Here is a 16,618-nt window from a genome sequence, read left to right as displayed (position 1 = left end):
GAATCTCCCGTTGAAGACAGCTGACAAGCTTTTCGGCGGCGGGCGTGGAGCGTAGAGATTCAACATTCGAGATAGATAGATGCGTGGCTACCGGTGGGAACGTGGAGGCAGTTTCGGGTGGGTACACGGATCAATCCCGCGGACGTCACGGCTCACCATCGCGAGAAAAGCCTCGGGGGCACCCGGCACCGTCGCAGCCCTGCTGCCGTCACGTTGCTGCCCGACCCAGCTGACCAGCACGCGCGTGTCCGCACGCGCATGGCTCGCTGTACGCGATGACGGCATGCACTGTGGACAAGCGGGACGGAAAGCCTCCGCCCAACTTGCTGTCGAGCTTGTGGTGGTGGCGGCAAAGGGGAGGCCGCCGCGCATAGCAACCCGGGCTTGGAAGCGTGAGCTTCGTGGCAATGATCCGCACCCCGCGGACGAGGAGGGGGGAAAAGCGGTTTGGTAGGGGCACTTGTCCGCGAAGTTACAGGTAACGGAATCTGTCGCTGCCACAAGTATCTCTCTCCCCACGGGGATGATAGACCGTGGAAAAACGTATGAAAAAACCTGGCAAGATGAAAGGAACGGCTTCGCCCCAATTAATCGGTGACTGCGAAGCAACCTGTGTTCCGGTGTGCAAGGTACGGAACCCCCCAGAGAGGGAAAGAACTCCACGGCGGCTATAAATGAATGAAATCCGATAGGTCCTGCGCCACTGCGCCAGTATCTCTGTTGCAAGCAAGCCCTCCATGTAAACACCTGTTTCTTTTTAATTTTTTTAATTAGGTCTTGTTTAGTTTCCAAAATTTTTCAAGATTTCCCGTCACATCGAATCTTGCGGCACATGCATGAAGCATTAAATATAGACGAAAACAAAAACTAATTACGCAGTTTACCTGTAAATCGCGAGACGAATCTTTTGATCCTAGTTAGTCTATGATTGGATAATATTTGTCACAAACAAACGAAAGTGCTACAGTAGCGAAATCCAAAATTTTTCCCAAACTAAACAAGGCCTTAAAAAAGGGGAGAATGACAGAGGTGTAAACGCTCGTCAACGAAATTACTTAAACAAAGAAATCCAATGATTAGAAAGGAAACCCGTGGTACATTCCACCCGAAGAGTTCACATTCTAGCTAGCCGTCAATAACATGGAGAGTACGTACTAGAGTTTGGCAAATCATCTGGGTTGTCTGCGTACATCGAGGTACTCCAACGATAGTTGTAATGACAACATGGCACAACTTGCTGGTCAAATCACAAGATCAACGGAGTACGTGCGGTAGGCACGCGAGTCATAATTTATGTTCTGACCTCTTCCGATATGCGAGTAATGAAACTGGTGTCGGACTTCAAATATTCCTGTTCCAAATATGATGGCCGATGTATCGATTTTTGACCTTGCACATGCCCATGGAATGATAAGGATGGGGACCCGTTAACCAACCTTCCCAGATGCTTCGGTACAGAAACACCGGTATGCTGCAAGCACTACGGCAGTACTACGTGATACGGACCAAAATGTCAAAAGCTTTGAAAATTGTTAGCGAAAACGCTGAGTAAACAAAGCTTATCAGGGAAAGTTTAATTTAAGTTAGGCCTTCACCTTAAAAACCAAAAACTTTTCAAGATTCTCCGCCACATCAAATCTTGCGGTACATACATGAAGCATTATATATAGACGAAAACAAAAACTAATTTAACAGTTTATCTGTAAATAGTAAGACGAATTTTTTGATCCTAATTAGGTCATGATTGGACAATATTTACCACAAACAAATAAAACTACTGTAGTGCCAAACTCCAAAAAACTTTTCGTAACTAAACAAGGCCTTAGTCTTTGCAAAATTTATCCATGTCCACGTCGAACTTACCTGCAAGAAACTCTTGTTCATGTGACAAGAGGATAAGAACTTACTCCAGTTTCCAGTCTCACAAGTTGCTAGTTGGAAAGCTCAAAAGTAAAAGGAAGATTCCGATGGGGGATTCATCTCCTTTTCACTGGAAAATTAATATGTCCCATGAGCTCTAGCCAACAGTTCCCAACAGTTACTGCGGCAGTGTGGCAATGTGCACACGTGTCCATCTGAAAGAACCCTATGTGATGTACGACACAAAACCACCAACCTCCATCAAGCCATATGAACTGCTCTAATTTATTGCATGAAGTTCATGTATCAAACCATACAAAAACTCCATTCGAACTCTGGCCTTGTTTAGTTTCCACCAAAATTCAAAAAGTTTTCAAAATTTCCTGTCACATCAAATCTTGTCGCACATGCATAGAGCACTAAATGTAGATAAAAAATAATTAATTATACAGTTTACCTGTAAATCGCGAAACGAATTTTTTAAGCTTTGTTAATACATAATTAAACAATATTTGCCAAATACATTTGAAAGTACTATAGTAGCGAAATTTAGGCCTTGTTTAGTTCCGAAAAAATTTCGGATTTCGGTACTGCAGCACTTTCGTTTGTTTGTGACAAATATTATCTAATTATGGACTAACTAGGATCAAAAGATTCGTCTCGCGATTTCCAGCTAAACTGTGTAATTAGTTTTTGCTTTCGTCTATATTTAATGCTTCATGCATGTGCCGCAAGATTCGATGTGACAGAGAATCTTGAAAACTTTTTGCTTTTTGGATGAACAAAACAAGGCCTTAAAAAGTTTAACAACTAAACAAGAGCTCTGAACATTTTCCACACTGGTGGTAGAGTTTGGCCAAACTATCTGTATCCCATATCCAAAACAGAGTGCACCGAGAAGGGATTTAAAATTCATTTTTAGTACTTGACAATGCTATTAAAAATTACTGCAAACGTGGAGGATTACTTCGAATCCAGCAAGCGGCCGGCACTTATCTTTTGTGTGTGTTTACTTGTGTTCCCACTGTCCTTTTACTAGCTGACCTACCTGGGTTGGTTGGCTAACTACCACTACGGCATCACATTCACGATTCCATCCATGCTTCTTACAAAAAAACAATTTCGTTGATGTCACCGTCACGGTTAAACAACGAAGAAACTTTTCCGGAAAAACAAACCCATGTCAGTTTCTCCAAAATTCACCGGTGCCTAACTTGCCACACATACTGTATGTTAGCTTTGTGTTTTCTTTATTTCCAGGGAGCAGCGCCCAGATACAATTTTGCTTTGTGTGTTTCTTATTTCCTGGGAGCACAGCACCCAGATAAAAAAAAAAGTGTACCTACCAACAGCACACCGCATGACGGATTCTCGCACTAGTATATCCCACATGGGTGACATGGCACAAATGTCACGCAGGCGCCCGAATCGGATGCACAAATTCACAACAACCGATCAACCGTACAACAAACTCAAAAAACGGAAAGAAGAACAAATCGGATTTGAAGAAAGGGAAACAGGAGAAATGGTGCTCTCATCATCCACATCAGTCATCATCTCCATTAGAAACTCTCTGTTCTTGTTGTTTTTACAGGTTTTGCGTCTGCATGTCTACTGCGATTTTACGACACCTATATGTACTGTCCCTCTTCTAGCGGCCGGAGAAACCGGAACCCCGCCGGCGACGCAGCTGTCTTGCAGCTGCAGGCGTCACCGCTGCGGACACCGAGGTGGTAGCACAGGCAGATGGTCGCCCGCTGCATCTCCTGCTGCTGCGACGTGGGCGTCGTCACGGCGGCCGCCGGCGTCTTGGGCGGCGAGCACGGCGGGCCCACGGACAGGTCCAGGTCCAGGTTGAGGTCGGGGCACCGCGGCGCGTCCGTGCTCCCGCCGCTGCTGCTGTGGCCGTCCTCCGACGGCGCCGGGCGCGCGAACATCACATTGGGCGGGATGATGATGACCGGGCGCGCGGGCCTGGTGGGTGCCGGCGCCTGCGCCGGGAAGCCGGCGGTGCTGGACGTGGTGAGCCCGCTTCCCGCGGCGGCGCCACCGCTGAGCGGGCGGTGCGTCTGCGGGTCGATGCCCCGGCTCAGCAGCTTGCGCTTGATGTGCGTGTTCCAGTAGTTCTTGATCTCGTTGTCCGTCCGGCCGGGCAGCTGCCCCGCGATGAGCGACCACCTGCGCGATGCATCGTGGACTGGGGATCAGTCATCGAAGTAGTACTACTAGGACAAGAGGAGTCCAGAGCGAATGGGATTCCCATTATGGGAATATATACGGACGGGTGGCGAACGGCGGCGCTTACTTGTTGCCGAGCAGGGCGTGGAGCTTGATGATGATCTCGTCGTCGTCGTCGGTGAAGTTGCCGCGCTTGAGGTCCGGGCGGAGGTAGTTCATCCAGCGCAGCCTGCAGCTCTTGCCGCAGCGGAGGAGGCCCGCGGCCTTGGGCAGCGAGCGCCAGCAACCCTCGCCGTGCGCCTTGATGTAGGCGATCAGGCGCTGGTCCTCCTCCTTGGTCCACGCGCCCTTGTTCGTGTGCGCCTTCTCGCAGCACGGAGACCTCCCCATGCCTGCTGCTCGCTCCCTTCTGTTCCTCTGCGCTCGCCGCCGACGCCGAACGCAGGTGTTTCTTGGCTGCCTGGCGCCTCTGGCCCTCTGAGCTCGAGTCGAGTTTGCCTGGAGCTCGGTCCTGAGCTCTGGTTTGGTTGTTTACAACAGGGGAGGCGGGAGGGGATAGCCAGATAGCCAGGGCAGGAGGGCGCGTATATATGGGAGCCGGCCAGCGGGGGGGCAGTGCGTGTTGGTAGACGCTAGGGAGAGGAACCGTGGATTTTATTTTAAATCTTCCCGTGATTTCTCCCTCCCATTGACTGGACCCTAGAGGAGGCTAGGCGTGTCAGTTGACCGCGCTGGCCCGGGCCTTGTGCTTGATCCGCCGACCTCGCCCGTGTGCGTTTCTTCATGGGTAGCGGTGAGCGGCTAAAAAGGTGTGTGTTTCTTTTTGGAAGCAAAGAAGGCACGCTAAAGTTTAGACATTGCCAAAATCAGGGTTGGCTCTATATTCCAGCCAACTTTACACATGCTACTTCTACCGTCCTACGTAGTAGTATTGTATTGTATTAGGCCAATCCGTGCATCATCCTCGGTGGAGTAGTTTGTTAGTTACACAACTCCTCTCATCACACTTGTACCATCACTAGCTCCTCTTTTCATACTTTACCTCTCCCGCTAGTGCAGGAGACCTTTTTTTCTCCCGGTGGTTAGCTAACCCAGCAGAGCAGCGGGAAAGCCATAAACTCAGTTCATGATTAGAAAAAGGCCGACGCGACGCGAGAAGGCGGGGAATCAGTTTGGTACCTGTTTCCAAATTCTGGTGGAGCAACCGCCACCGATTGGCTAGCTACCCCATGAGCTGTGCTGCCTGTTGCTCGTAGCGTTTCGTCATGTGTGGTGTGGCTATCTCTCCTCCTGTGGGCTGTGGTGGACCGGAGCGGACGGAGAGCCAATAATTTAGTAGTCCTGATTAGGTAGTTCGCGCGCCAGTTAGCCGTGTAGGTTGCGGAGTTTGGTAGCGTTGGTGGGCTCGGATCGCGTAAACTAGAGGGTCCAGGCCAGCCAGCGTGCCCCTCCGGGTCAAAACGAACATGCCCGGTTGCCCCTTTCCGTTGGGAACTGCTCGGGTGGACGGTTGGGCCCGGCACGGCCGCCGTCCGTCCGATCGCCGGCACGCAGCAGGGTACGCGCGCGGTGGACCGCGCGGTATATGATGAGCCATACTATACTGTACCCCATGCATTATGGCTGGGGCTGAGAGAGGTTATCCGTCCACGGGCTCTCTGATCCGAGTCATTTTCACCTGTCAGCATTACGAGGGAGCGAGTGGACACGACTGTGACGACACTGTGACCGCAGACAGGTTGAAAAAGCGGAGCGCCACCGTACTACTGTACGCGGGTCGAAATTAGAAAAGGCGACACGGCAAAGCAAGGCAAACTCCATTCGTGCATTGGCCATTACAGTAGACAGCTCGCTCAACGGCCCAACGCCCGTGGCCGGCGTGAGATACACCAACGTTGACGGCGATTTGATACATAGAACTGCTCGATGGTAGGAGACGTACACTGTGCCAACAGTACTTACTGTTTGGCTGTCAACCGCCCTAATAACTTCTGGCGATCCGTCGAATTGCTGATCGCGACCAGAAAAGGGGGGCTGCTAATAACATATTTTCTGAGCTCATGTTTACCCCTGGGCCTTGTTTACTTCCTCCCCAAAACCCAAAATTTTTCAAGATTTCCCGTCACATCGAATCTTTACACGTATACATAGAGTATTAAATATAGATGAAAATAAAGACTAATTACACAGTTTGGTCGAAATTGACAAGACGAATCTTTTGAGCCTATTTAGTCCATAGTTGGACAATAATTACCACAAACAAACGAAAAAGGTACAGTGTAACGAAATGTTTCGGTTGAGGAACTAAACACGGCCCTACTACACTTCTAGAAGGCGTCCCGGGACGGAGTAAATTGAGAGTCAGCTACGGGCTAACAACTAACCCAGGCCCTGTTTAGATGCAGCAAAATAGTCAAAATTTTTGGAGAAATGAGTATTTTTTGGAAGAATGGATCTAAACAGGGGCTTGTAAAACTTGGCTGTAAAGATTTAGAATTTGAGTTCTTGGAGCTCCTCCGAAACTGTGTAAACTTGCTTAGGGATCCGTGTCTTTTGTGTTGCACACTAAAAAAATTTAGAAAGCATCTAAACACCTATTTTAATGTAAAGTTTACAGCCAAAAATTTTGATATGTAAAGATTTGGTATCTAGATTTGGTATCTAGGCCCTCAATCCATCGCTAGAAACTGGAAATCTTTGCGCAGATTCGCGCGTGCATTTGAAGATCCGTAACTGGAAATGCAATAGGCAGAGGTGGTTAGTAAGAGTACTAGCACTAACTACGGAGGAAAACGACTGAAAGGATTGCGAGCCAGTTGAGGTCGATTGGGCGGGCGAGCATGCGAGCTCGCCTCGACCCGCCAGTGAAAGCAGTCGCATACTCTCGGCTCCAAAAGTCCGCGGCGAGGCGCCGTCAGCTGGGGCTCGGAACAGTGGCGAATCTCCCGTATGCATTGAATGCCGGCACTTTGGCAGTGAAGTCAGCGCGTGCCGCCTGCAGGCATGCAGTTGCCAGTTGCAGGCTGCGGCGTGCTTTACCAGAGTGCAGAGGGATTCGGTCGGGATCGTGTCGTCGGACCGACTGGGTAGGCAGGATGCAGTGAATGCTTGTCGCATCAGCTGGATCGGCGCCTGGCTTCAGGAAGGAACGGAGCCAACCGGTCTTCCCTTTTTGTCATCTTGTGTAGACCGTAGATAAGCGATGGTATGAGGTCGCGACCAAATGTTAAAAAGGTGTAAACAAAATAAACCTGGCGTTGATTAATCTCGATGAAGTTAAATAGTAGGTTTGGCATCTTTGCCTGTGTAATTTAGTGTCGGTTCTTGTGTTCGTTCCATGGGATGTGCGATCGCCATCAGTCCTGCGGAACCGACACGGGCTTGGAGGAAACGAACAGTGAATTTAGGGGCCGCCCCGACTGTAGTGGATTCGCCGGGATCGGAGCGGTCGGGCGCCCGTAGCTTTCAGCTAAGTGCATGCCAAAAGGCAGCAAGGATGTCCCAATTAAATCACGAACCACCGCCGTATCCGACGATTGCAAATGCACCGCCCCCGGCACTGCATGCAAGTGCGACGCGACCGTCCCATCCGCTCCAGCTCCAGCTCCATTCCATCCGCCTACCAGGCGGCAGAGCACGACGATCGGTTGGTGCGAGGTGCCTGACCTGCCTGCCCCTGGTGCCCGGGGCGCACGCGGCGCTCCGGGTTGGTACGGGGTCAAGGCCTCGCAAGCGCGGCTTCGCCGGCCCGTGACGCGCCGGGCCCCGTCTCCCGCCCACCACCACGCGCGCGACCGGTGGGCCGTGGGCGCGAGCGTCCCAACAAGGGAGCAGACGCGCGTCGCGCTCGCGCCCGTGCTCTCGCCTCTCGGCTAGTCGGCTCTCGCCCTCGCTCGCCTGGATCACACTGCGCGCGGACCGCGACGCGCGTACCAACCGCGCGCCTTGGGAATTCCAGTTTGTGTGCACTGACTGCGTTGGGCCCTCGCGCAGCTAGCTGCCGCGGTGCCGGAACTGGACGTACGTAGCTGGGGGGGTTGGTGCGGAGTCTCCAGTACTTGGCTGCACTCCCCGTAGAATTTGCTGTCGTGATTAGGTTGGTTGGTTGGTTGGTGCCATGTCCTGGGTACGTACGTACGTTCGTCGACGACGTGCGTGGATGCACGCGTACAGGTACCAAGGCCTCCTACTGCTACACTACATTGATCGGTACCGGATCCTATGAAGAAGGCAGAATGGTCCGTGCATGGTTGTGGTTCGGTTCAGACCCCAGCAAGGGCCGATCAATGGTGACATTACTAGTGCAACCATGGGTTTGTACCGCACCTATACCTATACGTGCGCGCTGATCGTCTTCGCATTTACCACTCGGGTTCAGTGCATCTGTGCTTGAGACCTCGCGAGCTCGACCTACGCTACAGTGAGGACAGAGGTATCCGGCTGTAAAGTCCTCCACGCAGGACAGAGGTATTACGACGCCAGTGGTACACCGCTACGGCTGCATTTCCTTCCCCTTTTTCAGTTCGACGAATGGGATTCAGGTTAACGTACGCCGTGCGACATAAAGTTTTCTCGCTCGAAGTGTCCTGCCGTCGAACAAACAGCAGGGTTTGGAACGGAAAGCGTGTTTAAGAAATGGCCTCTGGACTATTCATTCCTTTTATTTGTCCCCCACTTGCCCGGTCCGTGCGTGCATAGCACGGGGATGGCAGCGCAGGGAGACTCCGCCCAAGTCAACGGCACATCGCATGCTGATTGCCGTGGTGCCGGCTGGACACTGCCGACCGTTTCGTTCCGAATCAGGGGAGGATCAGTGTCTGGTCAGATATCAGTTAGAAGCCAGGTGAGCATGAACATGAGCAGCTATTTACCGGTTTTCCGCAAATCGCCGACTCGGGCAAACTGGCTTCCTTAAGGCCAGTAAATCCCAGGAATACATATTTTCTGTCAGTGGCCAAGTGCTACTGATCGAATAGACAATGTTTATATTTTTATTTTTAAGCCTAATTACTTCACAATTGGATCATGTTTGTAAAATAAAAATGAAACTACAACAATGTCAAAATCTAAAATATTTTTACATCTAAACAAGGCCTCACTGAAACTTGAAGTGAAAACAATTAATACGTGCACTGCACCAGTGATCGAACCGAGTCTTTGTTTGGAGTCTCGGTGTTTTGTAATCAACCGAGTGAACTCGTCCAATGTACTGCGGAGAATGGACAATGGAGACATACTCCCTCTATATAGAACTTAGAGCATCTCCTACAGTCTAGCTATCCTCTCCCGCAAAAGACGATTTAGTAATTCTAGAGCAAAAATTGACTCCAACAGCCACTCTATTTCGTTTTTCTTTTTTCCTACACAGCTATTCCGGCATTTTCGCTCGCCAGAATAAGCGAGCCATCGTCGCTCGCCATGCATGGCCCCACACACGTTTCCCGCGCCCTCTCCCGTGAGCGCCATTTTCGAGCGTGCACCTTCTCTTCGCTTCGCCGCATTCACCTCCGCCGGTCGTCTGCCGGAAGCCCGAAACTCAGCACAACACACCAGCTCCTCCACGATACTCCTTTTGAAGCAGCATGCAGTAGCCGCCGCAGCCGCGGTGCCACTCATCGATCTCATTCGAGTTGCGTGCACAAGCAGGAGGCAGCATGGCTATGGCGGCGGCAAAACGGGACGCGACTCCAGCGCTGCGTCAGTGGACGAGCAAAAGTTGCATGGCTGAGTCCTCGCGTTACCCCTGCTGCCTAGGCTCTGCAGCTGCAGCACACGATGACACTAGTGGGGGAGAGAGCGGTGGACGACGTGTCACTTTTCAAAATATGGAGAATGGCTAATTTACAATAGCTGCTGTTGTGCTCTAGTGTTTTGAGGGGCTATCTATTTTAGAAACCCTCTAAATCTTAATTTTTAGAGTTTCATTTTAGATAATTTCTTGGAGATGCTCTTAGATGCGACAAGATTTGAGTCAAACTTTAAGGATATAAATCATTAATAACTTTTAAGTTGTTGAGTTTGTAAATATAAAAATTATATAAATACATTTGTTTAAAAATACTTCCATAAAAATATAAATATATTATTTTTTTAATTTTTTTTATAAAAATAAGAGGTCAAAATTGTGTTTTAGAGACAATATCATTGTTCTAAACGACTTCTAAATTCTATACGTACGGGGACGGAGTAAGTTCAGAATCTGGTGGACCATCGATATAGTGGGTTGAGTCCAGTGAGTCAAGTTGTTTACTCGTTCAATTCTACAAGTTGGAAGCAAACAGCGGTTACTGTAATAGAAAACGCTAGCGAATGACGCACGGGTCATAGTGAGCTAGTAGCTAATGACAGTGTAATACTCCTAGTAAGAATGCATGCTCCTAGTAATTGATCAACTCATAGATGGAAGTAGGAGAATCTTGGACTTGTTCCCATTTTGACTTTGCCACTGTTTAGTTACTGGAAAGAAATCACTACCATTATTGACCTTGCAGTACAGTGAGTGAGCTATGCTTGCACCTAGACACGGTTGGCCGGATACCCTGCCTACTAGCTATAGGCACGACGCTACAGTTGTTAGAACACCAAAATAACAACACTTTCGTGCTGTACTACTGAACAGCATACGTCACGTTTATAAAGCAGCAGATGCATACACGTATTCTGAATGGCAAGTCTCAACCGCACCATGTGCCTTTAGAAATGTACGCGTGGAGACGACGCCGCTACAGTTTTTGTGATCATATGTCATGTGAGGACACAGGTGGATGTTAAGGCCTACCCAACCGTGGCGGTTGTTGCCAAATGCTGTCTTTGTTTATATCTCGCATTTTCGCCACCAGTACACCTCGCCTCAACCTACCTGACTATGCGCCTTCACAACTTGCGGCACTACATTCAATCAATCGAGCGATTACCTAAACTCTGCTCCGATGATATGCTGTTGTTTAGGTTCAGGAGAAGTTGGAAAAAATATTTAGCTTAATTTGCGGATTAGTAGTACGGGACAGTGTCAGTAGTTTGTCGAAGATAATGTTTTGTGCTTCTGATTGGCCTCCCTACTGAATATAAAAACAAGTTTGGCATCTGTCAAGAATCTTTTCTGCACCAGTAACGCACTGCAGATATACACTAGGTCTGTTTGGTTTCTCTTAATTTTTTATTACTCATCATATTGAATGTTTGTATACATACATAGAATACTAAATATATACTATTTATAAAAACTTAAAACATAGTTTGAGCCTAATTAGTATAAAATTGAACACTAATTTGTTCAATAAAACAAAAATGCTACACTCGAGCAGTAAACTAAGAATCCTGAGGAAGGGCAGGTATCGGCCCGAGCCCCCGCGTCGCTCCTTTAGCGACTCGGGCGGCGACCCACCGTGCCGCCGCCAAGAGCCGTAAGGCGCGCGTCCTCCGCTCTGCCTCTGCCTGAGCCAGCCCCGGGATGCCCGACTGGAGGCGAGGATGGCGGCGGCAGGGCTGGGTTTCTCCTCCTCCCTTCCTCTCTCCCTTGAAGCTCCTGCACGCCGGACTCCCATCGTCGCCGGGATGCTGGCTGGCGGCGCAACCGGCGGTCGGCGGCCAGATCAGGTTGTCCCGGACCTGGATCGAGCTGCTGCCGCCTCCAACTCCGCCCGCCTTGGTCAGGGGCCATCGGCCATGGATGGCCAGGCACACGAGCTGCCTGACCATGGTCGGCCATGGCGACTGATGCGGTCGTGACCGTGCTGGTGTGGGCAGTCATGCGCCGTCCTCTCCCTGTTCTCGGAGGCCGGATTCGCGCACTGACTGTCGACGCAGACTTGTAGCGGCGGTGACTAGATTTGGGGTTGGCCCTTTAGTGAGCGGGGCTCGCTGTTTGGCCGCGGGCAAGCTGGCGGCGGGGCAGCATGCCCACTCTTCTTCGCTCTTTTTTGTAGGAACCAACAGCAGCACGGTGCGTTTTGTTTGGCCGCGGGCTTGCCGGCGGTGGGGCTGCGTCCGTGGGCATCGTGCCGGTGCGCGCCTCCCACTGTTGCGGGCGAGTCCGGGAACGGCTCCGCACGGTGTGGCGGCAACCGTCACATGCTGGCTGGTGCGCGCCTCCCACTATCGCGGGCGAGTCCGAGAATGGCTCCACGCAGTGTGGAGGCGACCAGCAACCTCCCTTCATCTGGTGTTATCGCTTGGCGGCGCGCGCCTCCCACTGTCGCGGGCGAGTCCGGGAACGGCTCCGCGTGGTGTGGCGGCGGCCGGCAAGGCCCCACTACCTCCAGCGTCCAGGCGTGGATGACTGCTGGTGCGTGCTTAACACTGTTGCGGGCGAGTCCGGGAACGGCTCCGCGCTGTGTGGCGGCACCCGGCAAGCGCCCCACCCTCTTCGGTCCAGGTGTGGACAAAATAGTTGGTGTGCCTCCCTCCATTCCCTGTGGGTCAACAAGAGCTTTGACAAAGTGTTCAGGCCGAAAGCCTAGCTCAGATCCGTCTGGGCCAGTGACGAGTCTCTTTCCTGAAGGCGTCCTTGAAGAACCTGTTGCCGTCGTCTCCTAGTTTGATCTGCTCAACACCTCGGCATAAGGATCGGGCGAAAGCTTTGCCAAACCCCTGCGGAGTCTCCTCCTTAGGCTTAGGTGACGATGATTACGTTGCGGCGTCATTCACCTCTCTGGAGGCATCGTTGAAGAGCTCTTGTGCCTTAGTGTTGTTCGTTTCTCTCTCTTTCGGTGTATCTTTGGTTTTGCAGCCTTTTGTACAAATTGTCTTGTAAAACTGAAATTATATAACATGCCGTTTTGAGCCAATATATGAAATCAGGTGGGGAACGTTGCCCCCGGTTGACTTTCAAAAAAAATGCTACACTCCCTATTAAATTTTGTTGCCTTAAACCAAACACCCCCCTTATGCTTTCTCTCCTAAAAGTGCTATGCCCATCTTTATTTATTTGCAAAATGATGGTGTCTGCGTTTGTTTGTTTCTATTGGCTCAAATAGGTAACTGGGATTCTTTATAAGCTACTACTCCACATCTTAAATAAATAGTTCATCATAAAGTAAGCTGCTTTTTAGAGGCAATGTAGCATCGCTTTTCAAAGAAAAATTCACATTTTTAAGATACAATGGAATTGTTCTTTTTGCATACACAAAAGAAAAAGAACGTGCAGTACAATTTGGTGAACGACTTCTCATTTCAGGAAACTTTCTTTGTGGAGTTTTTAATCGGCAACATGTCCTAATCTGTTAATCCAACCGTAAGCGACCGATGTCCGTGATGAGAGGAGAATGTAGATTCCATCAGTAGGTATATGGGGAATGGGAAGCCCATAACCACCTCTCGGCTTTGCTTCAGGAGACCAAATTTTTCTGCATAACATATTAAAACGTGGCCGCACCTTTGATTCCTGCTGCAAAACACATGCGCGAGTAGTTTACTGTCCAATCGAAATCAAGTCACGCGGTATCTAACTAAAATATTCCCAAGTTTCTCTTGTTTCTGTTCCATCATCATTGACGCTTGGTAAATAATGACCCACACATGACTCAACTCTGCATGGATGCAGAACAAGTCCTGCCTGACTCCTGTAAATAAGCAACACAGAATAAGCAACAGTTGACTTCCATCCTAAATCAAAATTAAAACTAGACTGTAATCTGCTCATCTGTCATCTCCTGTTTGCAGCCATTTTGACTTTCTCAACTGCTGCACTGACGTTGCTTTCGGCGCATATTCGCGTCGTCGAAGTTGTTACAGTTCGGCCATATGCATGGCTTTCGCGCCACCACTGACGACGGACGCGTTTGTTAAGACTCTCCCAAGAACAGATAACGTGCGCAGGTATGCTTAAAATTGTTTGTTATTGCATCCGCCGAGCGAGCCGTGCGAGTTTCCGGATCCTACGTGCGCGCGACTGCGATTTCAGGACACTGCAGCAGGCGCATGCAGCTGAATGACCTGCACAGTGATGATAGTCGTCAGAGCCCGCCTAACCGGGCTGACCGTTTCAGCGATCGAGGCCACGGCCTGAATGAAAGAGCTGGACATTACCGTGCATGATCCATCCAGGGTCAATTCTGCTGCGCATTTGTATATCCTGCAGTCGTTTTGCCCAGTTTCACGACCCTGGTCAATACGGTCAGATTGGGAGAAGTCGGGGAACGAAAGGTTCCGGGTTTCACTTAGCAGCCCCACTACTCTATACTATATCCAATCTTTGCTACTGGGAAGCATCATCCTACTTGACCGGATCACCAGACTGCAAGGCAAAGGTACAGACTACATACTGAAGTTGATACACTAGAAAATCAGCAGATTTACAGTCTTGAAACACACGCTGAGTCACGCAGTCGTGTTAGATGTGTGCAGTTTTTTTCGCGAGTTCTCCATTCTTCACGTTCTTATCGAGAATTCTTCAAGTCCTGCTATGTCAGCAAGGGAACATAAAGCCTCCATTCTTCAAGTTCAGCATTCTATTCAGCACTGCAAAACGATCTTCAGGAAAGAGTTTGCTCAGGACATCCTTAGAGCATCTCATCTCCAAGGGTTTTGCATTTAGACTTTGCATTCATGTATTTTGCCAAAATTCATAAAAAGGAGTATCCAATGGTTTTGCATTTGGAGTTTGCATTTTGGACAACTTGGCAATTGAGAGACCAAACCTGGCATATATGCCAAGTCTCTCACGGTTTGGCAAAAGCCGATTCCTCGCATGTCTCGGTCTCCCGCGCGGCACGGACACTCTTCTCGCGCCATATATCACGACCGTGAGGAACTCCGTCGCCGCCGTCCGCTGCAGAAGAGAAAACCGTCGCCTGAGTTCAAGAGTTCAAGGATGCCGTCTAGGCAGATGAATGACGAAGCATCAGGTATGTGTATCGATCAATCGATCCCTCTCGTAGCAAGATACGTATAGACACTAGTCAAGATCATCGACGCTTTCTTTCACGTATGAATAGTGGGCCAGGTCTACGTACGATACCAATGAAACACACAGACACCAATTGTCTGGCGGCGCGCAGGAACTCGCGGCGGCGCAAAACAAAGTCGCGCGAAGCAAAAAAAATGTGGCTAGGTCCTATTTGGCTAATTGCCAACTCAATTTATGCAAAACCTTTAGAGATGACATATTTTTAGACTTTGCATTTTGTTTTGGGAGTTTACAAATAACAACAAATGCCAACTCTAATATGCAAAACCCTTGGAGATGCTCTAAGGTTTTTGCATTTGAGGTTTGCATTTGAGTAATTTGTCAAAAAGCTTCAAAAGAGGTATCCAACGGTTTTGTATTTGGAGTTTGCAATTTGGACAACTTGGCAAATGAGAGAGCAAACTTGGCAAAAATGCCAAGCTGTGGACGACTTTGCAAACCCGATCGCGCGAGCAAAGTAACGCGCGAGGAAAGCGCACGCGCCTGAAGACCTTCTATTTTTATCCTTTGCCAAGTCCAAATGCCAATTGTCTTGAAGATGACCTATTTTTATCCTTTGCATTTTGTTATTAGAGTTTGCAAATAGCAACAAATGACAAGTCAATTTGCCAAAGCCTTTGGAGACGCTGAGTATCTCCAACAGTTATGTAATTGGAATTTGCCATTTGTTGAAGTTTGCCAAGTCCCTAAACGTTTTGCCAAAGAAAATATAAATTCATCTCCAAGTGTTTGGCATTTTTGACTTGGCATTTCCCAAAATAGTGGACCCAACCATTTTTGTCTGGAAATCTTTCATCTTCGTGGGAAATTTTCTCGCGCGTCTGTGTCGTCCCGCAAGTCCACGTCGCCGCTTGGTCTAGGTCGTCGAGATCCGATCGAGGCAACAGTCCCAGGGTGGAGGCGACGCGCAGAAAAAAGGAGGCGGCGCGCGAGGGAAAGAGAATAGTCGCGCACGAGGACTCGTATCGCGGAAAACTACTGCGACGTGGGGAGTACGGGCACGACAAGGAGTCCAAGATTCTCGGATATCAAAATTGCCAAGCCATTGTGCCTATGCAAAAATACCAAGTTTGGTCCATCAAATGCCAAGTTTGCAAAAATACATAAGTCAAATGCAAAACTGTTGGAAAGCAATTTTTAAGGTTTTTAGCAAATTTTAAGAATGCAAAGTCCAATTGCATAACTGTTGGAGATGCTGAGCAAAACAGAAATTTGAGTCTCTTATCAGTCAATGGCTAGAAACTTTTGTGTAATTCCATTGGTTTTTTGTCTCTTTTTTGTTTCGTGATTTGTTGTAAGACTCTCTAGTTTTATTTTAATAAATTTCCAGTAGGGAGCAAACCCCTCCTATTTTCTAAAAAAAAAGGCTCAGCAGCTGAAAAGTCGTTGCAAATGTTTCGTTAACCATCAGAAGCCAAGCTTTCCCAGGACAGAGACTCGGAGACGTGTGGCCCATATGACAAGTCTTACAGCCCAGGGCAAGCAAAGAGGCCTGGGCCGAAATTACCGACGCGATCCACGACACCAACAGGGCGATCACCACCACCTCATCTGTCATCGTCGATCCAGTCCATGCACGGATGCACCGGGTGCAGGGCCGAAGCCAGGGGCGGCGAAACAACGACGCGCCGGGCCGTATCGTCTAAGGCATTGTTTTAGGCCTTGTTTAGTTCT

General features: G+C 49.4%; 1 protein-coding gene across 1 annotated transcript; it reads right to left on the bottom strand.

The window, feature by feature from the left end:
- LOC8061001 (myb-related protein 308) lies at positions 3,338-4,653 on the bottom strand. The gene is made up of 2 exons (XM_002456674.2): positions 4,166-4,653; positions 3,338-4,038 (listed from the first exon to the last, which is right to left on the bottom strand). The coding sequence occupies exons 1-2, from the start codon at positions 4,426-4,428 to the stop codon at positions 3,492-3,494; spliced, it is 810 nt and encodes a 269-aa protein (XP_002456719.1). The 5' UTR covers positions 4,429-4,653; the 3' UTR covers positions 3,338-3,491.

Source organism: Sorghum bicolor, chromosome 3, assembly GCF_000003195.3.
Source record: "Sorghum bicolor cultivar BTx623 chromosome 3, Sorghum_bicolor_NCBIv3, whole genome shotgun sequence".
Lineage (NCBI taxonomy): Eukaryota > Viridiplantae > Streptophyta > Magnoliopsida > Poales > Poaceae > Sorghum > Sorghum bicolor.
Note: the sequence above shows the minus strand (reverse complement) of the source record. Positions and strands in the feature narration are given on the sequence as shown.

Excerpts from the sequence above, each read along its gene's own strand:
- LOC8061001 (XM_002456674.2), bottom strand. The coding sequence starts at position 4,428 with ATGGGGAGGTCTCCGTGCTGCGAGAAGGCGCACACGAACAAGGGCGCG. Across the intron at positions 4,039-4,165 it reads CACGCCCTGCTCGGCAACAA|GTGGTCGCTCATCGCGGGGC; the intron begins GTAAGCGCCGCC and ends TGCATCGCGCAG.